The sequence below is a fragment of the Cornus florida genome, unplaced genomic scaffold, assembly GCF_030987335.1.
Source record: "Cornus florida cultivar Cherokee Brave unplaced genomic scaffold, ASM3098733v1 CherokeeBrave_3.0.0_Hap2_Chr05, whole genome shotgun sequence".
Lineage (NCBI taxonomy): Eukaryota > Viridiplantae > Streptophyta > Magnoliopsida > Cornales > Cornaceae > Cornus > Cornus florida.
In genome coordinates this window covers 18,894,612-18,919,586 of record NW_026775575.1, presented here as the reverse complement: position 1 = coordinate 18,919,586, position 24,975 = coordinate 18,894,612, and the positions used below count along the sequence as shown (strand labels likewise).

The 24,975-nt window shown below is 37.6% G+C and overlaps 1 protein-coding gene across 1 annotated transcript; it reads right to left on the bottom strand.

The window, feature by feature from the left end:
* Window positions 1-6,319: 6,319 nt before the first annotated feature.
* LOC132306159 (proline-rich receptor-like protein kinase PERK15) lies at window positions 6,320-23,126 on the bottom strand. Its single transcript, XM_059803415.1, has 8 exons — window positions 22,702-23,126; window positions 13,303-13,740; window positions 12,628-12,999; window positions 10,106-10,318; window positions 8,213-8,617; window positions 7,759-8,002; window positions 7,529-7,676; window positions 6,320-7,153 (listed from the first exon to the last, which is right to left on the bottom strand). Exons 1-8 carry the CDS (start codon window positions 22,742-22,744, stop codon window positions 6,776-6,778), a joined length of 2,241 nt encoding a protein of 746 aa, XP_059659398.1. The 5' UTR covers window positions 22,745-23,126; the 3' UTR covers window positions 6,320-6,775.
* Window positions 23,127-24,975: the final 1,849 nt, after the last annotated feature.

The window sequence follows — 24,975 nt, the reverse complement described above, 5'->3', positions numbered from 1 at the left end:
TCAAATTTTTCAATCAGATCACCTGGAAAATCTTTAGTTCCTAGTAACACAAAAACACACAAAAATAAAAATAAAAATAAAACACACCAAAATAAAATAAAATATATATACAATCAAACATAAAGCAATTTTTAAACTTTGATTACAAAACCATATGCAATCCCCGGCAACGGTGCCAAAAGTTGATGGCAATAATTTGTTACCACTTAAAATTACCACTTGCAGTAGCACATATATCAATGTAGAAAAGGGCTATTATAAGGGCTTGTCGAACCACAAGGATTGCTAGTTTATAGCAACCAAAGTTGTAAAATCACTTTTTAGTTTGATAAAAGAGATGATAGTTTGATTGAGTTGTCACTTTAAGCTATAAATTAAAATTTAACAAAAACAGAAAATAAATGAATTTAAATGGAATTAAACTTAGAAAGAGAAAGCTAGGGACTTGAATCCACCACAAACCTCATAAACATGCTCAATTACAATATACTTGGGGAACTAGCTATGTATACAACCATAATATATAGCAATGTATGATTACCACATTCTCTTCAAGAATTTCATATAATTAGGAATTAAGTATAACCCATCAAAAGTTGGCATGCCTCCTCTACCTAAACTAATGTTTAGATTAAAACATGTTTCCTAAGCTATGGATTATCAAATTTCTCAATATATATGGTATATGCACATGAAGGCAAAAACTAAGCCATAATCCATCAAAGGCGTTCCTAAGCTTAAAGAACTGGAGAAGATGCATATGAAGAGCATTTTGAGGGAAATCCCTCATCTTGATGGTAGAGCAAATTTCTAAGAATTCATCAAAATGCCTATAGGGGTCCTCATTATCAAATCCATGATAGGATGGAAGCATTTGAATTGTGCTAGATTTGATTTCATAGTGATGGACATCAACATTGGGCATGACGATGCAAGATGGAGATGTATATGTTGATGGTATAAAATGATCTCTAAAAGTCATGGGTGCTATATTTTCATTAGCAATTTCATCATTATTGACTCTAGAATTTCAACCCTAATATTTTCTCTAACATTTTTCGCATTTTCAGCCATGTTATCAATTTCAACTTCAAATTCTCTTAAATTTCCTGAATCCCTAAGGTTCCTTTTCTGTTGTCTAAGAGTCCTTTCTAATGAAACTATGTCAACTTGTTCTTCAATAATAGGCAATGTCAATGATCTACGACCTAACAGCAACTAACATGCATCCATATGAAGCCAAAAATACCAAATAATTAAGTGCAACAAATATCAACTTTGAATCACTTACAAAGGGATGCAAATCCACGAATTTTCCAGAATCTTTTTGAAAGTTTTCAGCACTTAAAAAATGACTCCATAGCAACCCTTTCACATCAATCTACACTCAAAACACTTGGCAAACAAATGAAAAACATAAAAATATCTACAAATAAATATTTACGAACAAACTGAATTTAATTTTTGAATTTTTTTTATCACAAAGCCGATTTCAATCCCCAGCAATGGCACCAAAAATTGATGTGTCACTCATAGGCATATCAATTATAAAACCGCACTAGTTATAGCACAAATTCACAAGAAAGTGGCCAAGTAGGGGTATCGATCCACGAAGATTGCGAAGCTTATGACAATCAAGTTTCAAAGATTAATTTCGTGCTTGTTAATGTCACAAAAGATGGTTGATTTGGTTGTTTTTCATTTGCATAAAAATTAAAATAAACTAAAATGAATTTAAAAAACAATTAAAGGGAGGCTAGGGAATTGAGTTCACTAAGACCTCATAATAATGCATACTTGTAAATAACTTGGGGATACAATTACGTGTGATGTTAAAAGTGTAAAAGTATAAAAACAACCATAACAATTTTCTAGAAAATCATGTAATTTAAGACAAAGCATAACCCATCTGCGGTTTGCATGCCTCATCCACCTAAACTAGGGTGTGGTATGAGCTATCTTCCTTAGGTATGTCCTACCAAGGTCTTAACATTACAAGTTTAGCCGGTGAAATTAATTCTCTAGCATAGACTATCTTTGATTGGCATGGACCATCTACCTAACTACTTTAATCTAGGGGTGTAGCATGGTCCATCTTCCCTTGGCATAATCTATCTAAATTCATATATAACATGCCTATAATCTCATTTCATGAATATCAATCTTCATTGTCACATATGAAAATATTAAGAGTATAAGTGTATAATCATGCTTCTAAAACAAGAGTTACATGGTGCATATACCTATATGTATAATTATTTTGCCCAGATTGTAAATCAATTCCATGTAAAAACACAAATTGAATAATACATCAACATCTTTATTCATGAAACTCATCACATACAAAAGTTTTTCCCAAATTAAATTACAAAACTATATGATTACATAATCGAGGCTACCTCAATCCCCTAGAAGGGGATTTAGCTCATCCTGGTGGTGGTAAAAGCTCCAATAGTCGAAGAGCAAGACTCCACCTTCAGCTCCATGGCAGCCCAAGCCAAGAACACTCAAGAACCTTAGTTATTTCTCACTTTCTCTCTCTAAAACTTCAAAATTCGAATTCTATATTGATATATCATATGTGATACAACTCTATACAAGTGTATATAACCCCCTCTGACAAAATTCAATTCAAAAACCAATAAAATCGTTCATTCATGTGGGGAAGAGAGAAAAAAGTAACTAAAATTTCAAATTATTTCAAAGCTCCGCAGGTTTACATCCGAACACCAAGAAGTGCATCCGGATGCCGAGTGTCCAGGTGCTCTCTTGGCGTACGCGTAGGGCGCTGGCTCACGGAGCTGTGGCATTGGGCGTTCGGATGCATTTTTAGCTAGCTACTAGAATTTCATTTTTCTCAACTTCTTCAATTGTTGATCATAGATTGTGAAGGGCGTCTAGACGCAAGAAATACACTAGGAGAGTGCGTCCGGACGCAAGGCTTGATACTTTGAAGTTGAATCCCCCTTTTGCTTAGTTTCCCAGGCTTAATTTCATTCTCAGGCTGAGTACGATCTTTAGGCTTTAAGTCCATTTTGCCGGGTTTCGTAGCTCGCCAAGTACCTTGTCCTCTAAAAGCCCTTAACATCCTACTTTTACACCGTTTTGGAGATAAACCCTAAAAATAATAAATAAACACAAAAGTGCATAAAACACACTTTATTAACATACTAAATAGACTAAATAATGCAATTAAAGGTGCTTGAATATGCAATATTCAGCGCTTATCAAGTTCATGGTGTCCACCAAAGCACATAATATATAAATTCCAATGTAAGAGATATCCTCATGTAAATAAGTTGTCATGTAATAAACATGGTAGACATGGTTTAAATCACAACACTTCGCATTTAGTTAAATTAAACCACATAACAATACACAATCATACATACAGTGAATACAACTTCCAAATTAGTACACTTAATAACATAATCATCATGCTTTATAGCACACAATATAGCATAGATTTCAATTTAAACAACAAACTACAATTAAAACTCAAGCTTGAAAACCCGAGAACACAATTTCCTCAAATTACACCTTAATAATCATGCTTTCAAGGGGAAAACAAAAAATTGATTACCACAACCTAGGATTATACAAGTTAGACAACCCCTACCTCAAAGCAAGCCAATCCCTAGCTTAGCTCCAACTTGAAATTCCACCAATTTACAATCTAAGCCCACCAAAGTGTAGAAGAAGAAGATGAGAACCACTTTCCATCTTGAAGCCACCCCAAAAACCCCCAACTTGCCTTGGCCGAAATCACTATGGTCTCCAATGGCCGCAATATATACACTATCATATAGCCCTCATCTTGATCTCTCATTTATCTAACTATAGCACCACCAAAATCCTAAGCTAAGGAGATGAAAACTAAGCTCCAAGGTAAGCTTCCATGGAGGAAAAAGAAAAGGAAGAAGAATGAGATAATAGAGGGAAATGAGGGGCCAAAATTTGATATTGGCCCCTTAGCCACAATTTTGGTTAAGGTGGATCCCACTTTGACCTCCAAAAACACCAAAATCTCTCCTTGAATGCATAATCACAACCTTTCCATCGAAAATATCTACCCACTAATATATACACAAAAATATATTTATAATTGCATCAACTAATCAATTAAGTGATTCAAAGAATTTCGGTAAGTCCCCAAGCATGGAAATCCGGGTGTAGAGCCCAAACGGGACCTCTTGGTCCAAAATTCCAAAAAATGGTAAAATAGCTAAAAATGCATTCTAAGAGTTCTAAACTCAGATAAATGTTCTAATCAACTCTCAGGACTCACATGACATGCTAAACAGGGTCCGGTATGTAAATTGAGGTACCTAAAAATGATGAAAATCAAAAATCAGAAAAATATCAAAAATTTTGAAAAAATCTGGGACGTCACAATTCTGTTTTTGCCTCGTTTGCCTGGCATATAGTATTGAATTGTTCATGCATCTCTTCACGCAATTTTTGTATGATCTCTAGCTACTGCATTTGAACGGCATATGATTCTGTTGCGATTCCGGAGTGGTGTCACATATATCAAAAAATTCAACGATATTGAGAGGCTTTTAGCAAGCTTCCCACAGACAGCACCAAAGTGTAGATGCAGAAATTTTCAGACCAAACGTGATAGTCCAGTCGGAGAGATTTCGCACTTGAACACTTATTCTGAAAACATATTATAAATAAAAAAGAGAAGAGAAAAATAACATCAAGGAAGGATAAGGGCTTATCGAGCCAAATCGTCCCTCTCTTTGTGTCTTGCCCTTGTATTTATACTTGTATAATGAGATTATTTTGTAGCCGTTATTGAGCGTTACATATATGGATTTAATTTTCTGCTAATTCCATGCGATCTACTTGTTGACCGTTACATCCTAGTCGTGTTGACTAAGGCTTCGAATTGGGCTTGTTGGGCTGAACCTAATTTCTTGGACTGAATCAACGCTTAGTCTGCTTCTTAGGGGCTTTTAACTGATTGACATGATTTGGGCTTCTTTCTTTGGCCCAAAGCGCTTACTCGACACTATTACTTGGTTTGCTGCCATGTGGTGGTTTGTGAGTGGTAAGAAAATTTCCCTCCACGTGTAAGTGACTTGGAATATAAATGTCAAATTTATAAATTCAGTGGGCATGCAAACATCGCATATCAATAATAATAATAATAAATATCAAGATCTAGTGGTATTACGTCTTTACTTTCCAAAAAGAGATTAGGAATTCAAGCCTCAGTGAAGCATGTAAAAAAAAAAAAAAAAAAAAAAAAAAAAAAAAAAAAAGAACATATCAATAATAAATTATAAAAGAACAAACTTAAAAGAGAATTAATTCCTTAATAATTAGAAAATGCATGAAGTCAATCAGGTCGTACTCAGATTGCTTAATTATATATATTTATATATATGTTTGGATGGGTCAGAATATATATATAATAAATTTTGTCCTAAACTGGCTCTTATAAGCTGGTTACGGCTCTTCTCAGTTGCGATCTCCATGAGTATGAGATTGTGAATGATGACTGAATCTCTGGCTGTCACCTTTAAAGCAAGAGCCACAACTGTCAAACTAGAAGACGATTCCATATAAATTTTTCCTGAGGAAGGAGTAGGACTTCTTAAACTCCTGCGGGGCTCTGCGGTAATCAGCAGCCGTGTCTTGGAAGATCTTCCTGCAGGTGGAAAGGCATTTGCCTTCTTCAGCCGGCACAGATGTACCTTCGCTCAGACACTTGTCGACGATCTGTAAATTAACCTCCCTCCGCACTAACTTGTCCCTTGGGCGATAAGTACTGGAAGAGAGTTTCGTTACGGGGATGATCGGAGAGGGTGGGTGGACTCAGGTCAGGTTGCCCCTCCACTGAGAAGGATGACGACGACAACATCAGGAGGAGGGAGGAGCAGTCACGAGGAGAAAAGATTAACGTTGTCGATGAGCTCCGTTGTCACTTTTCAGTCTAGTAGGTTGAGGATGGAAGTGGAAGGTAGAGGAGGGGATGTTTTTATGGAGAAATGGGTGGAAATAAAACGGGGAGGGATGGGTTTTAACCTAAAGTGCCTTTAAAATGGTTAAAACCATCTGGCTTTGCCTTGGCCATAGTTTTTCATTGTGAAGGTAGTTTATGAAAAAATTCAGAACTCAACCAAATGACCTATACATATATAACAAACAACGTCATTCTTTCATTCACCTCATCCCCTGTCAAAACTAACACCTACTTTGTATAGACAGACGGACACCCCAATTGAAATCATAAATACAGTTTTGCTACTCTCATATATATATATATATATATATATATATTGAATGTGCATAAAAAAATAAAAAATAAATAAAAAAATTTAAATGCATATGCATGAAGCAATAAAGTTTTCTGATCAGCTGAACAGACAATATAGTTTTCCACAGTTCACCTAACACAACTTCTCGCATTTTCAAGATTGATTTTGAAAGAAAAGAAAAGATTTAAAAAAAAAAAAAAACACTAAAAAATATTACATGAACCAAGGAAATAAAATACCAAAAGAAAAAAGGAATTGATTGGATACATTTAAAGCCAATCCAATAAAACAGAGCTACCAGGCATATGTACACACTTCATCCACCGTGTAGAGAAACAATCACTGTCTAAGGGTAAACCAAAAAATGTGCTACACATTGGATTCTGGTAAAAGGACCTATTCTCAACCCCCACACTCAAACATTCATATAAGCCCTTGCCATTTCCACAAATCTTAGTCAGATATCTCCACCTTCAAATGGGAAGTCAAAAGAGCTTTAAAGCTCACCGGCCTTCATGAAGATCCTCAGAGAATAGGGCTGTCCGAGAGATGTTGTCATTATCAAAGCCACTTAGACCAGAGTAACGACCAGAAGAAAATATTGAAGATGTACCATCTGACTCAAAGGTAGTAGATGACTGCCTAAGGTTGGGCCTGGTGTTGGAGTTGTTTAACATGGAATCCTGATACTCCATAACTCGCTGAACCATTTTAAGTGATTGTACCACTTCCCCCATAGACGGCCTTTGGCCAGCCTCAGGTGCAACACAAGCAGCCGCTATCGTGCACACCCGCACAAAATCTTCCTTTGGGTAATTTCCTGCTAGCCTCGGATCAGCAAGTTCTTGTAATCTATCCTTATCTCTGAGTATTGGCCTGGCCTGAAACCATCAACGCCAAAGTTTTCTCACATTTCGTTCAGAATAATAATAGTCCACGAACAATAGAATGTATTTTTTTCTCATTTGAAGATATAATAATAACAATACTAATAATAATAATAATAATAATAATAAGTGAATTGCTTCTTTTTTTCCGGAAATAGTGAATTGCTATTTCCAGAGACAATATGGTTGTGGCCACAGCGCTGCACTGCACTTCTCATAAATGAGGGATGAATTTGCACTTGGCAGCTATATTGGCTGCAGGAAGAATGAGATGATGTCCAGAACCAGAACCAGAACCAGAACCTGTGATGATTCTATAAGATTGATATAAAGGAATGATAGTTTGATCTAATCATCAATATTACTAACCCAAGTAACAAGGTTCTCCTTTCCAGATGGCTGTGACATATCCACGGGCTTCCTTCCAGTCAGTAACTCAAGTAGGACAACTCCATAGCTGTAGACATCACTTTTTACCAGTAGATGTCCAGTCATAGCATACTCAGGGGCTACATACCTGTAAATCAGCTTCATTTCATCTTAATGCCAATTCATCTTTGGAAACAAGGAGTTTAAGAAGAGGATAGAGTACGACTAACCCGAATGTCCCCATCACACGGGTAGACAGGTAATTTGCCCTGCCTTCAGGTGCCTGTTTAGCAAGGCCAAAATCAGCAACTTTAGCATGAAAGTTGTTCTCAAGTAATATATTGGATGACTTGAAATCTCTATGAATAACACAAGGTTGGGAGTCCTCGTGCAGGTATGCAAGTCCTCTTGCAGCATCAAGAGCAATCCTCATTCTGGTGTCCCAATCCAGAGGACAATTTACTCCCAATGGACCTGAAGTAAGATAAGGCCATTGTCAAGAATGTGTACCAAACTATTAAAAGAAATAGAATTAGTTATTCCCAATCCCAATCCACTATAACTTTTTTCTTTCTCAAACTTCTTCAGCAAAAATTCATTCTTCAGTTCTTCACTTAAAAGCAACTCCAATAAAATGCATTTAGAAACCTTAAGATGACAAAAGAATCTGTGATATTGTATTACCATGGAGCCAGGCCTCCAAACTTCCATTTGGGACAAGCTCGTAACAAAGGAGGTTCTGTGAAGAATCACGATTACTGTAATAACCCACAAGTTTCACAAGGTTACGGTGATGCAACCTACTAAGCATCTCAACCTCGACTAAAAACTCCTTATCCCCTTGTTGCCCTCCACTAGTAAGCCTCTTTATTGCTACAGCTGTACCATCATTTAAGACGCCCTTGAAAACTCTACCAAACCCACCCTCTCCAAGTATGCTAGCAGGTTCAAAGTTATTTGTTGCTTCTTTGAGTTCTTCATATGCAAGAAACCGTGTACTCGTTGGGTGGGGAAGAGATCCTGCTGCTGGAATGGTTGGGTGGGGAAGTGATCCCGCTGCTGGAACTGCATCCACAATCCTTGACTTTGCTATATAAAGAAAGAAGAATAAGCATAGAAATGGTAAGATGCAAGCATCATCAAATTCATTTGGGATTTCTTCCAAGGAAAAGATGATACACTCAGTATGATGCAGCAAACTCAGGCAAAACAGCCTGATGGAACCAATGTCCAGAAAACTTAGTCAAAAAGCATCCTATTCAACAGCATTTAAACATTCCCCATGGAAATAAGATCATTTTAGTTTGCCTGTATGGTATATTCAAGATGTTCACCCATTATTACGAATCCATCAAGAATCAGATACATGGATGGATTTTTTTTTTTTTGGAGGGGGGGGGGGGGAGGGGGGGCTGTTGGAATTCTAAAAATTCCAAGATACCATTTCTTGTAAACTAAAGAATGGTCCAATACATAATATTGAATAAGAGAACTAAACATGCAGATTTATTCAAAAGCATGATGCAGCAAACAAAGGCAAAACAGCCAAACGAAACCAATGTCCACAAAACTTAGTCAAAAGCATTCTATTCAACAGTGTTTAAACATTCCCATGGAAATAAATCATTTTAGTTTGGCTTCTATGGTATTTAAGGTGCTTACCCATGATTACAAATCCATCACAAATCAGATAGATAGATGAGGAGCGCATGCGCGAGAGAGAGAGAGGAATTCAAATATAGAGCGCTGCTAACCACAGTCACGGGGCAACTGTGGCACCTAAGTCGCGGGCTACACATCTGACGCGTGTTACAACGTTTTCCAAGAGAGATTTATATATGCAGGCATTTTTTTTGGGTTTCCCAATCTTTTTAAGCACCATTTTGTCCTCCTAAAAGACCCATTAGCGGTGTGTTTTTTCTCTCTCTAAAAATCTCACGCTCTCTCTCTCTCTCGAAAAATCTCATGTTCTCTCTGATTTATCTTCAAAGTTCAAATCTGAACCTTTTTTTTTTTTTTTTCTTCTTCTTGAGATTTGATAGTCCTTGCTTTCTCTTTCTAAAAATCTTGCTGTCATGAATTGTCCACTGAAAGATGTTGGAGAATAATGCTTAAATCACTCCTTGACAGGATGTTAACGTTGTTATACTTGGGCAACAAGTTGTTGCCATATTTGTATTTGACTTTTTGTGTAGTTCCTTTATTATAGCTACAAGTCTTCCCAATTCACCGATAAATAGAGTTGGTTATTCTAAACAAAATTACGAGAGAATGTAATGAAAGAAATGTAGCCCTTTGGGCTTTGTGTGTCGTGGATGTAAGCCCTAGTGGCTGAACGACGTTATATTCTTGTATTCTTCATATTATAATCTCTCTCTTCAACTTTTGTTTTTCTTTCAACATGGTATTCAAAGCAGGTTTATCATACCCTACTCTATACTCTACTCATCTTGGATCTTCGGATCAACTTGTCTCCAGATCAACTTATTAACACGTGTCAAAATATTTTATTTCATATTAATGAAATAAAATAAATAATCAAAAGGAAAGAGCTGAAGTTGCATTCTTGTCACATACCAGGTTCTTTTGAAGATGCTTGTTTCTTTCCTTGATAAGATGTACATGAACAAATTATAAGCACAGATATAATAGCAATGATTAAGATGCCAGCACCAATTCCAACAATAAGAATTAAACTTTGATGTTTCTCTTTGCTTGAAACAACAAGTGACGTAGGAGTCGAGGGCAGATGTGGAGGTGCTTTTGCAGGTGACATAGCAACAAAGGGAGCTGCACAAAAGAAATGAGATGAAAAGCTATTAGAATTTTAGCAAAAAAATTAAACCAAAAATTAAGATGCTACTAAAAAACCTCAGTTTCAAATTCATAAGATGGCATTAATTATATTCATGTACAAACAACCTCTCCATGGTTGTAAAGATTAATTTGAAACCAAAAAAAAGAAAAAGAAAAGGATGGCAGGTATATGAAATTTCAATTTTCTAAAAAAGTCTGGATTTCAGCTATTTATAGAGGAGCATTTGCATGTCACTAATCTGCAACTTGAAAACTGCGTTACTTTGCGCTTGGGACAAATTTAAAATTTCATTAGTTGGTAATGGCACTAGTTATATTCATTAGTTGTGAATGGCATTCTAAATATCATGTGATCTATTTATAAATATGGGAGCATTTGCATGCCACTAATTTGAAACTTGACAACTGTGTTACTCTGTGCGTGTCCCATTTTTGGATTTTTATTTTTTAATTATTATTATTATTATTAGGTTGATAAAAAATAATATTACTCTTAATATCTTAAAGTACAACATCACATATATAAATATATATATTTATTATTCGCCGTCGCCGTATCCTAATTTTTTAGGATTTGCCGTGTCCGTGTCGTGTCGTGCATCCGTGTCCGTGCTTCTTAGAAGGAAATAAATAAAAGCAAGCAGTGGAGCCGTCACAGAGGAAAGTTCACCCATGGGTGTGCAATTCTGTCTAAAGCCATTAATGGTTTCAGTTGCCACCACCCTTTTAATAGCTTGACCAAAAGAATTATGGTGGTGATGAAGCCACTTTCATTGCCAACAACCACAACAAATAACCTAAACATTCTATAAGCTCTTTATTACATAAAAGATCATGTGTGCATAGCCTTAATAAAATTGTGAATTTAGAAAAACAGCCCTCGTATAAAGGTAGAAGAAGGAATAAATAAAAGAAAATATTGGGGCTGCCTTAGAGGAAGTTCACCCACGGGTGTGCAAATCTGTCTAATGCATTTCAGGCTTTTCATGGTTTCAATTCCCATCCTTTTAATAGCTCAACAAAAAGGATTATAATTGTGATGAAGCACTTCCAATGGCAACAATCTCAACAAATAAAATGTTGTATATACTCTGTGAATGACCAAACTTCTGCTCTCCATAAACAAAATTCAAGTGAAATGAGAAAAGCAAATTTTTTATTTTTTTCATATTTTTTTAAAATATTCCCTGTGCTGGAAGGTTTTTTCTTATTTTGCCAACTTCCAGTTTCTACACATCCAAAGGTGGTGCAAAGCAACCTCATTTGGCACGCAGAACAAGATTCAACAAAGTTTTACTTTGCCTGCCTGAAGGTCCTAAACAAGGGGCAGTTCCTGATTTTTAGGTTTCTAATAGCCAACATGATTCAGTTTTCAAAACACCCATAAAAGTACTGGGTCACATATTCCGAATGCAACCTATGACAAGGAAAGAAGAGCTCAAGTTTTGGAGAAAAAAATTAAAATTTTACTCATCAAAAATAATAATAATAATAATAATGTTTTGGGTGAAAAACAATGTTGCAACAACAGGGCCTTTTTCCATTCTACTGGGGGTTGGCTAAAATGAATCCTTTTGTCCATTCTATTGATCTATTCTATCCAAGGCCATAACCTCAGCCAGACCACATGTTAATATATTTTTCCTTACTAACTCTACCCCACGTTAACTTTGATCTTCTCCTTATTACCCTCAATATGGACCATGACACTTAACTAATTGGCAAACTTACTGATTTTTTTTTTTTGGAACATGTCCAAACCATCTTTAGTCCATTTTCTCTCAATTTATCTCCAATAGCTAGCTCATTTCTAATTCCATCCTTTCTTATCTTGCCACACATTCATTGCAACATTCAGATTTCTGCCACATTTTATGCATATGACCATATGTTATTTCTTAACTTGCCCAACATTCTTTCTCATCAAGCAAAGCTGGTCTAGTTGTTCTACAGAACTTCCTTTTCAATCTAATCAAAGGGAAGTTAATTTATCGGCCCTCTCCTCACAATTTTAACAATATTGTTCAAAAGAGAGGTCAAATGCATCTAAAGTCGTACTCTATATTTGTAGCTACAGCTAATGATGAAACATAGGTAATTATATTACACTACAGTTGTTTGTTTCATGAGTTGCAACTGGCAAGCAGCCAAAAGCAATATGTAATCAATAACCATAAGACTAAGATATTTCCAGTCATTCTAACATAATGAAGGCATAGCATCTCAAACATGCATGACTGCAAGAAAAATCCTGAAAGCCTGACACAAAAGGTGAAACTTACCCTCAGCAGGAGCTGACGGCTTAAACCAGGTCATATTGAGAAGTTTGTAATCACCGAACAATGTAGGGTCTAGACGAACCCTATGAAGGGAAAGCGAAGAGTTTATTGCAGATGCTTCACCGGCAGAGAAACTGATCCCCGTGTGCGGAGTAATGTCCATAGAAATATTAAGTCTTGACAAACTGAGTACATAAAAGTTGATCAATTCGATCTGAGAAACCCGCAAACCAAGTTGGGAAGAAAACTCTTCTAGAAAAGCTTTCCCATTTGGATTCGATGAGACATTCAAAAGAAGAAGATCAAGCTTTATTGGATAAACGCAGTGGCAACCTTGGCTCCCTCGTTTTAGCACCGTGTATGGTTCACAGCAGTCTGGCAGAATGAAAAACCAACTCCCATGTTAATATCAAAGTAAGATGCAAACATAATCTAATATCTAGTAAAGTCGAATAAATTAGTCCGAAAAATTGATGTGTGTTAAGTAAAGGAGCGGATAAGTGATCCACTCATGCTTCCCATTTGATTAAAATATTATACTATTATAGGAGGTATAATTGTTTAAAAGCATGCAAGGTAAGTAACTTTATGAACAAATCATGCAAATGTTATTTGGAAAATAGAAAATGGCCAATAAAATAAAACTAAAGGAAAGGGAACTAGAATTATATATCTTACTGGATGTGTAAGGAGATAGTGGTGGCTGTGCTAAACCAGTAGGAACTGTACCAGCAGTGGACTGCGTTGGGGCAACATCTGCCAAGTGTGGAGGTGCAAGACCGACAACAGGTGGCACTAATCCACTCTTCTTCATTGATGGTTTTGACAAACGTGAGCTTGAAGGCGGGTGAGTAGTGGTTACCAGTGGTCCATAATTTGGAGGCTGAGTAGGTGCACCATGAGGCGAAAATTGCTTCCAATGTGGTTTATGAAACAAAGGCAAATTGGCTGGCAGGGGGAGATCAGAAATAGCAGGCGCAGCTAAAGGCCCACTAGTTGGAGATAACAACTTTGCTTTGAATACATTATCGGGTAAATCGGCATCAGTGATGTAGAACACATAACATAAAATGAGCAACTGTTTCAGGATTAACCACTGGACCTTTTTCAATACCCCTGAAATTCATATTAAATGAATGTACCACAAATAAGAAAACAACATCAGTAATAGGGAAAGTACAAGCCTACATATCGCATAACCGGAGCCCAACAACAGAGCAGATGGATGCTTGTTTGGCATGTGATTTATTCATCCACCAAGGATCACAGAGATGCAATGCACTATGCATCTCAGATATACATCTTTTTTATGATGAGTGTACGAAAAGAAGTTAAAAAATTAAACATATTTTTCATTCTTATTTTTCAATAGAGATGGGGCGTTTCAAATCTGGCATCTGCTAAATTTATCAGATATTTCATACTTTAATCACCAAGAATTTAATTCCCTCTCACTTTAGCCTAATTCAACTTCTAAGCTTAGTTCACACAAGTTTCTAGTTTTCTGACCACAGGAACTCTAGCCCAATGGTATGATGTCTCCCCATTTGGGGGGAGGTTGAGAGTTCAAGTCCCACTAGGGACATGTTACGGATAACGGGTGTGTGTGTGTTTGCTTTAACTTCCCAAAAGAAAATTATATATATATTTATATAGTTTTCTGGAAAATGAAAGGACACGATGGTTTATGAAACAAAAGAAGTTTTGTCATACCACATTAGGTCTTCTCCTGGTCCTAAAAGAAGTTTTCAAGATTAGGTTTCTAGATCACTGATTAAAAATATACCGACTGATGGTAAGAAGGATCCCTGTGGTATTATTATTTGCTCTCTATAGGCCCTATAATGCCCACCATGAATGAAAGGAATAACTATGTCTCAAGGTTTCTTAAAGATGTGACTGTTAGCAGTATGATTTCAAATAACCAAAGGGCAGTGAATTTGGCCCATGGCCAAACCACTTATCTTCTTGAGTTGAAAAGAAGTTCTTCAACTACTTTGGTTCTTAATATTAATCATCCAAACAAAATCAGATGGTTGTGTTCTTTCTCTGGTTCATTTTTCACTTCCTCTTCATGGCTTGCCATAGAGCTGCTAAAGCGAAAAGTTTTCGAGCACATCCTCATTATAGTTCTATCCCATTATGACCTAAGAAGCACGGACATTTCTATGAGGTGTCATATCCATGTCCGATACCGTGTTGGACACCGACACTCCAAGATACATGTCCGACACTTCATGGCCATGTCCATTATTTAAAACAAATTTTATTATTTTTGACACCTGGCCGACATCCCAGACACTTGGTTGACACATCTTGGACACTCGACCAACACATCCTACACTCTTCGTCTTTATATAAAACAAACACAAAACAACATTATGAACATATACCAAAGTTCAGCCTATAAGGAACAAAAACATAATTATAATGATAAGATAAGATAGTAATATCATATATAATACGTCTTCTTTTCGAAATCCGAATAGCATCATCTTCTAACTTACGTAATTTTATTATAGAATTTATGAATTTATTAAAGTTATATAATTGCCTCATTCAATAGATATGGGGAAAATTTAAAATACGACAAGTTAATCTCATGCATTTCAAATACGACCATATCCAAATAGTATATGTGTATAAAGCCACCTTAACAAAATGTATTACAAATATGACAATTTTACTCTTACCAATTTTGTGTTTGTGACAATTTTACACTAATAATTTCATCTTTGACAAACACCTATATATTTACCCATCACCAATAATTTAAATGACCTCTTCCTCAAAATCATAAACCACCACCACCACCCACCAGTCCCCCCCACCTCGACCACCATACCACCGCCCAAGTAATCAAAAAGACCACCACCACCACCACCATCCTCTCAGGAGAACCACCACCCACCACCGTCACGCTTCTGACCACCATACCACTGCCCAAGTAATCAAAAAGACCACCAAAAAAAAAAAAAAAAATTTGAACTAAAAGGCTAGACCACAACCCATGAACCAACACCATCCAACACCACTCAGCCACAAAAACTCAGAAAAATGAACTGAAAGGCTAGAGGCAAATTGGAATTGAGAATCTGACATATATACTCGCATACACACATACACATATATATATCACCATCACCATCCACCCCCACCATTTCTCTCCGGCGAACCACCACCACCACCACTACCACCACCGACCAAGAAGACCCAAGAGCCCACTGTTGCAACCCCATCAAAACCCCAAACAGCCACTGTTGTTCAGATTTTTTTTTTCCCAAAAATCACATAACAAAGCCAAACCAAAAAAAAAAAGCCTCAAAAATTGACAGAGGAGAGGCGTCCATGGCAGTCACCGTTTTCCAGTGATGCACTAATTGGTAATATCTCTTTTTTTACTTCAAGTTCCTCAGCAACCAAACAAGATCTGCTCCAAAAAGTTGTTATAGGTCCACAGGGGTCCGTGGTCTCCAGCAATGACGGATTTTTCATATTTCATTGACTCTCACCATCTCATTGATCTTCCAATGGAAGGAAATCAGTTCATGTGATCTAGTGGATGGGATTCACCAACGTTGTCAAAGTTGGACAGATTTTTGATCTCGGGATATTTGGAGGAAATGTTCCCAGATGTTTCTCAGGTGGCTTTAGCCCGTGCTATTTCGAACCGCATCCCTATTCTTCTTAATTGTAGAGGGGCGAGGAGAGGGAGATCGCCTTTCCGGTTTGAAAATATGTGGCTCCTGGTTGAAGACTTCGAAGATAGGGTTCGGCTTTGGTGGACGGGGTATGAGGTTGGGGGCAGTCCGAACTTTCAGTTGACCTCCAAGCTAAGGTTGTTGAAGAACGATATCAAGAAATGGAACAAAGAAGTGTTTGGTAAGTATGAGTGGCGAAAGAATAGGATCCTACTGGAAATCTCAGATTTGGACAGAAAGGAGGGTGAGGAGGGCCTATGCAGCAGGGATATAAGTAGAAGGGAGGAGTATAAGGTTGAGTTTGGGGAGATTGTGGAAATGGAGGAGATCTCATGGAAACAAAAGTCTAGAGCACTCAGGGGCTTAAGGAAGGTGATCGGAAAACAAAGTTTTTTCACCGAATGGCCAATGCACACAGAAGATGTAACCACATTGGGAGAACGCAATTTAATGGGGTTACGGTGTCCGGTGAAGATGAGATCCAAGAAGGGTTCGTGTCTTTTTACAAGTAGCTGTGTTTGAGGAGACTTCCAGTTCGAGGCCTTTACTTGATGGGCTTGATTTGAAGCAATCTCGGAAGGTGATAGAGACGGGATTGAAATGCCATTTGGGGAGGAAGAGGTGTTGGCGGCTCTGAGGAGCTGCGATGGGGATAAAGCCCCTGGGCCGGACGGGTTTACTTTAGCTTTCCTTCAACAGAATTGGGTGGGGGCATTGGATTCTTTTTTTCTGCATGGTTCTTTTGAGAAGAGCATCAATGCTTCCTTCATCCCTCTGATTCCCAAAAAGGGCGGAGCATGTGAGACGAAGGACTTTAGACCCATTAGCCTAGTTGGGGTGGTGTATAAAATTATTTCGAAAGTCTTAGCCATTCGGTTAAGGAGAGTTCTCGATAGGGTGATCTCGGACTCCCATAATGCGTTTGTTGGAGGGCGTCAAATTCTGGATTCAGTTTTGATTGCTAGTGAATGCATCGAGGCTACGGAGAGAAGTGGTATTCCGGGGGTTGTTTGCAAGCTGGATATCGAAAAGGCTTATGATCATGTTTGCTGAAATTTTTTGATGTACCTAATGGAGAGAATGTGTTTTGGGCAAAAGTGGAGGGCGTGGAATTTTTTCTGTATTTCGACTGCTCAGTGCTCTGTTTTAGTGAATGGATCCCCAGCTGGTTTGTTTGCTAGTTCTCATGGCTTGAGGCAAGGGGGCCCTCTTTCCCCATTCTTGTTTATTATCATCATGGAGGCTTTTAGCCGTCTGATGGGGAGGGTGGGAGAACTTTGGTTCATTCATGGATACTCGGTGGGTAGAGCTACAAATCAGTTGGTCATCTCCCACTTGCTTTTTGCAAATGACACCATTGTTTTTTTGTGATGCTAGCCTCCTTCAGTTGAGGTATTTACAATGCGTGTTGGTCTTCTTCCAAGTTGTTTCCGGGTTGAAGATTAACATTGCGATAAGCGAGATTGGGGAGGTGGATGATATTCATGTCTTGGCTGATACTCTAGGGTAGTGGTGTTGGATCTCTTCCGATCTCCATACTTAGGACTCCCTTTGGGAGCCTCATCGAGGAGAGCTTCTGTGTAGCGATTGTTGAGCGGTTTGAGATGAGGCTTGCAGGTAAGGAAGAAGCAATACTTGTCCAAAGGGGGGAGGGTTACTCTTATGAAACGCACTCTCAAATCTACCGACCTACTATATGTCGCTCTATCCGATACCTAAGACAGTAGTTCGAAGACTCGATGATATTCAGAGGAAGTTTCTGTGGGGCAATTTAGGAGATGAGTTCAAGTACCACTTGGTTAACTGGGAGAAGGTGTGTTCCCCTATTAATAAGGGGGGTTTAGGGATTCAAAGGATAGATGTGTTTAATAAGGCATTGTTGGGCAAATGGTTGTGGAGGTTCGGGGGAGAGAGGTCTAAGCTTTGGAGGCGTGTTATAGCTTGTCATTACGGGGAGGGTGATGGAGGGTGGATTTCTAGGGAGGCTAGAAACCCAACAAGTATCGGCTATTGTAAACTAATCCGTAGAGGTTGGGATGAATTCTCCAAACATATTCAGTTCAAAGTTAGAAGCGGGAGAAATGTCAAGTTTTGGGAAGACAGATGGTGTGGGGATTCAACTTTTGCTAGTAGATTCCCTCGTATTTATGGGATTGTTGTGTTTAGAGATGTTGTGGTTGTTGATTATTATCGTCTTAATAATGGGAGGGTGACTTAGGATGTGCAGTTCCGTAAACAGTTTCGTGATTGGGAACTTTTGGAGGTTACAGACTTCCTAGCCTTCATTTATAGCCAGGTGGTGGTCGGGGTGGGCATGGACGAGATGCTGTGGGTGGGTACGTCGAGAGGGGTGTTCGAGGTTAAGTCCTTCTACAAATTTATGTTGGAGCGTCCTGGCCCATGTTTCCTTGGAAAGCAATTTGGAGGATGAAAGCTCCACTGAAGGTGGCATTCTTCTTGTGGACTGTTGCTTTAGGAAGCATCCTTACCATTGATATCCTCAAAAAAATAAGTCATATTGTGATTAACCGGTGTTATATGTGCAAGAAGATGGGGGAATCTGTCAACCATCTCCATATTCATTGCTTAGTGGCAAGGGATGTTTGGGCTATATTTTTTGTTACGTTTGGTCTTCCATGGGTGTTCTCAGAATCCACAGTCGACTTATTAAAGACTTAGAAAGGGTGTATAGTGGAGAGCCGAGTCAGAGATGCTTGGAGGGTCACACCCCTTTGTATTTGGTGGGTCTGTGGCGCGAAAGAAATAGGAAATACGTTGAAGGTGAGGAGTCTCCCATTTGGGCTATTAAATACAATATTCTTACTTCTTTATCTTTTTGGGTAAATGGGCGGGATTATAATTCAATGGATTATCTTTTGAATTTTGCGGATAGCTTAAAGATATAGTGTTGATTTTGGTCGGTTGTTGTCGTCTTTGGGAACACTCCCCTTTTTAGCGTCTTTTATAAAATCTTACTTAATAAAAAAATAAATAAATAAAATAATGATCTTGGCAACCTGTTGACTGCGATTTATTCATTGGGAGCTTTGATTGCACAATCTTGACAACCTCAGATGCGATCAAAGGCGATTTTTGGGTTTGATTTAGAAGAGTCTTCAACTATGATTTAGGAGGTTCATCGCCTCTTGACCGGTGCCGATCGGAGTACCGATGCCCCAATCAACTACCACCATTTGGTCCATTTCTACCACCGACTACGGCGCAACCTCCACTGCCACAGGACGTCATGGGTCTGCGATGTTGGGTTTTGGGGTTTGTTCGGCAATGTGGGGTTTTGGGTTTGTTCTGCCATGGCGAGAACCTATGGTAAGGTGGGTGGGCGTTAACGGTGATGATGAATACTTATGGGCTAATTGGGGTGGGGTGGGGTGGGGTGGGGTAGTCGACGATGGTAGGGGCGGTGATGGTTCGCCAAAAAGAAATGGTGGGAGTGGATGGTGGTGGTGATATTATATATATATAGAGAGAGAGAGAGAGGGGGGGGATGAAGTGGTATAGAGAGAGAGGATGTGGATGAAAGTTTTAAAAGATAAGAGGGTAATTTGGACCAAAAGAATATTTTTACCTTTTTTGTAATTATTTTTGTTTATTAGCTCTTTCACCCATATATACTATTTGAATACTATTGAAATATATAAATATTTCTATATAATTGTGGAGCAAAATCATTTATCAAAAAATAATAATAATTGTGGAGCAAAATCCTCCACCAATCACGGTGATCCAATCAATTTTCTTCCAACTATAAATAGTTCTATATAACGGTGGAGCGAAATCCTCCACCAATCACGATGCTTCCTTTAACTATTGTACACTTTCCATATTTTCTTATCTTTACCATGCCTATATATAGGCTCTTTGTACTCCGGCAATATATACATCTGAATAATAGAAATGTAGCCATTAGGGACTCTTTATGACGTGGATGTAGGCCTTAGTGGCTGAGCCACATAATATATGTGTGTTCTTCTTATTTCATTTCCCTTTTCCCTTCTATTTCATTATTTACAACATGGTATCCAAGCCCAATTTCTCTTCCTAGGTTCGGACCCCTATTTTGGGGTATTCCCTTACCATCTGAAATGTTGCTAAGGGTTTCTCGGTGTTATTTATGACTTGTTTAGGCTGTCGGTTTGTTCGGTAATAATGTTCTTCACCTTTGCCGAGTCTCCGACAATTTTTTATTGACTTGTTTGAGCTGCCGGTGTGTACGGTAGCACTTTCTTCATCTTTGTCGTGTCTTCGGCAATTTTTATCGACTTATTTGGGCTGCCGGTGTGTTCGGTGGCATTGTCCTCGCCTTTGCCGTGTTTCCGACAATTTTTGTTGACCTGTTTGGGTTGTCGATGTGTTTGGTAACATTGTTCTTCGTCTTCTCTCCTCTCTCTTCATCATTCACACTTGTTACTTGTCATCTCAATGGCAAATTAGGCATTCATGCTCCAACTTGAGGGGGAGTATTGAAGATTTAATAAAGGAAGTGAAGAAATCTTTCAACAAGTGATGTTGTTTCCTATTATTGAAGATTTGGTGTTACTAGAGGAATCAATAAAGAAAAATCCTCCTTGTTTCCTATTTTCTAATTCTTTCCATTCTCATAATTTCTTCTCCTATATTACTTATCAAGAAAAATAATAATATCTTCTCCTATATAAAGGAGCTTCCACCATTATATTGTATGAGAATTGAGAAGTATTATAAAAGTGGTGTAGCCCTTTGGGCTCTTTGTGCCGTGAATGTAGGCCTTAGTGGCTGAGCCACGTAATATATGTGTATTCCACTTGTTTTATTTATCTCTTCGCTTCCGTTTTATACTTTACAACATTATCTCTTCGCTTCCATTTTATACTTTACAACAAATACGATCATATTTGTAATTGTTACGACAAATGCAGCGCACCCAAGATAGAATCAAGAATCACGACAAAAAAGTAAACATGCCACACAAAGAATATAAAGATTTATACGTGGTTCGACAACAGCCTACGTCTACGACAGAGATCCGGCGAAAGTCTTCACTGTGTAAAATCGGAAATTACAAATTTTCAGCCCCACTCTGTTTCTGTATGAATTTCAGAGTCTCTCTCTTACACCACTCCAAATCCTAAGCGCCCTTGTATATCGGGCTACAAGAGACCAATTAGTGTCCACGACCCATGAGCAAAAACCGGGTCAAACATCACAATAATGTATCCAACATAACTTGTCATTTATTAAATTTTCCCATAGATATATAAATGAAAATTTATATTTTTAATAGCTGTGTCCTTGTCCTACTTTTTTAGAATTTGATTTGTCAGCAGCGCATCTGTGATATCTTGTGTCTGTGTCCCGTGTCCGCATCCATTCTTCTTAGTTGATGACTATAACGAAGAGACTTAGCACTCGGAAAAGCTAAAGTGCACAGTATCATCTCAGTCAATTGTGTTTTTTTTCTAGATTTCAAATGGATGAGCATGACCATTTACATTTTACGAGTCCTTTAACATTTTAAACAAGGCATCTTCTGTTCGAGAGAAGTGATATACCTTGGCAAAATAGAGGATGGAAATTAACTATAGAACTAGAAGGATGTTGATTCTTTTAAGTAACTTTTTTGTTGATTATTGTTGTTAGGCTCTCTCTAGCATCTGCATTCTAATACATATGGGAAGAAAATAATGAAGTTTTAATGTGACCATAAATATATAACAACCTTATGAAAGAGATTTTTAACAGAAGTCATAGTATTTTGTTGGGTATGAAAACACTCACCACACCATGGATTCCTTAAATAGATATTGGAACCTAGAAGCAAGAAATTTTGCAGTTTGAGCGGTTTCCCTTTAGGTGCAAAGGGTAGCTAATAGTAGTGTGTGTAGGTTTGTGGTTTGCTGATATTAAGTATATTTGGTTGCATATTTTTTATTATTTAACAAAACCCTTCTCACCAAAAAAAAAAAAAAAAAAAAGCTTTCTTTTGTGCTAATAGTCTCTAAAGCAAAGAATCCATCAAATATACAACAAAGATACTTGTTTTGACTCAGAAATTTTCCGACCAACAACTTTGCCCGATAATCCAAAGTGTTAGTTAAACAAATCAACAAGCCTCCAAAAGAAATTTCATCAAAAGAATGATAATATAATAATTCTTTTAAAATAAACGCCTACTCAACAATTTAAACACCAATAACCTAAATTAAGCAACTAGAAACTACAACAGACCACTCATAACAAATAATAAACCAAATACTCCAGCTTTATATAGATTCACACAACATGCAATGTAAATATATATCATGAAACATAAAATCAAAGCACGAGTGAATCAGAATACTAAAACAGTTTCTAAATCTAGAGAAGCACGAGAACGCACCAGTGCTGTTAACAAAAGTGAAAAAATTAGCGGACTCCGACATCACTGATACCGACGAATACGAACCCCTCAGATCTGAGCCAAACCGACGGCGAAATCGATCCCTAGACGAACACACACCTTGAATACGAAGAAACACTATGAGCAGAAAGCATTGGTGTGATCAAATGCGTGAGGATCGAACAGCTGTGGTGCCACAGGAATATGAACTGGTGGAGATCGAGAATTTGAAGACAGGAACGCCATTTTTGAGCTCTGAGAATGGAATCCTAGAGAGAGAAAATTGTGACTCTTTGGTAGAGAGAGAGACTGAGATGTCGTTCGGTTCACTCTGTTATCAGCAAAGCTTTTGATTACTCATTTTTTTACACTATATTTTTTCTTTCGATTTTTTTTTATTTTCCTTTTTATGTGAGAAGACAAAAGCGGAGCACGAGCTCTTGTTATATATATATTATTGTCTAGATAAATTATATTTATATACTAGTGTTTGTCTAACGTCAGCTTTGACGGAAAAGTAGTAACTAACGGTAAAAAACGATCAACGATAATCACGTCAACGTTAAAAGCCTATGTCAGTAGGCCGGTGAGATGGATACTCTACGGTGCCAGTCCAGGTTCGTCCCCCTGCACGATGCGTCCCAAGTTCCTTATTCTTTTTAAGGGTAAATTATGCTAACCTCTTTTTAGATTTGGCAAATTTTTTTTTTTTTAACCTGACAAACAGCAACAGCAGCCGCAATTAGCAAGACATACAATCCTTAGCTGCCAAATCAGACACCAATTTGGCTAGAAAGTTGACTCGGTGTGGGAGATCGGGTGGCCAGGTCCGTGGTTCACTTGATGTGCCCCGGCGGGGAGCAGTGGTTGGTCTGTGATGAGCGCAGGTGGGCATGCCAGGACTGTTCTAGAAGGTCGGTCCAGTTGCTTCTGCAATGAGCAGGTCTCAGTGAGACTTTCACATGTTCTACAGCTAAACAAAATTCATGATGTCGTATGGCCGCGGGTGACAAGCGTCGCTCTCAAGTGCCAAAATGTATGTGATACTGAATGCGGTTCAAGAAAGCCTTTTTGGTCAAATTTAAATTTATAAAAGCCAGTACCACTACTATTACTAACGTATCAAGAGTGAATAGGGATCGTCCCAAGGGATTTACAAGGTACTGCGGAATCAATATTAGATTAGTAGGTCGAATGATCAAAGAAGGGTTTTGGTTGGTTGAATTCACTAATGATTTAATTAAAAACATGCAAATGAAGATCAATATAGAGATTAAGGTAAAAAGAATGAGAGAAAGGTTTTGGGGCATAAAGTTCACCATTAAGCTTCGCTTCACTAAACATTAGTAATTGTCAATTTAAGGGAAATTTCATGTTGTAAAACAAATATGTGTGTGCGCCATTAATTGAAAAACTAAGCATGGATGGCAAATTAAGCATAAATTGTCTAATTAATCTAATGAGTAACACAACCTATCAAATTAAGCCATTAACCATTCAATAAATCCACAATTAATGCACACACAAGAATCTAGAGTAATGTACTACTTGCACTCATAAGCATGGATCATCAAATAATAAAAATGAATTGTCTACTTATCTAGAAAATTGAAGCAATTACACTACAACTATGCTAATGACATAGAAATTAAACTAATTAAGCTAAGGAGGTAGCATAATCCATCAAGAAATAAGCATGATCCATAAAAAAAATCACAAGAATAATCAATTAAACACCATGTCTTGACCATCACTAGATTTATAATTTCAACACACATAGACATGCATCAAACTCATAAAACCTAATGTAAGCACATGACTATTCATTCTAGCATACATAGACATATGGTTAGAAACAAAAGATCAATTGGAAGAATTAATTCATACAAATCATATATAAACTTAAGATCTATATAAATTCATGGTCAAAACATCATTTACAACTAAAATCCCCAAAAATTACAAAATATTAAGTTTAGGAAGCAAGCTTATGGGCTATTTCTAGCCCCAAGAGAATGATTTAGCCACTCATAATAATGGTTATGGAACCCTCAAGGATTTTCTTCAATGTAGGCACCATCTTCTTCCTCTTTGCTTTGCTCCAAAACCCTAGTTTTAGAGAGAGAAAATATATAAGAGCTATTTCTATAATTGGTAATAAAATTGTTAACTCTTGGAACTAAAATTGCTAACCCTATACAAATTGGTTCATTTGATTTATATATAAGCCTCTTTGAGTAGGCAACATGTCATAAATAAGGCCTTTGATTGGTG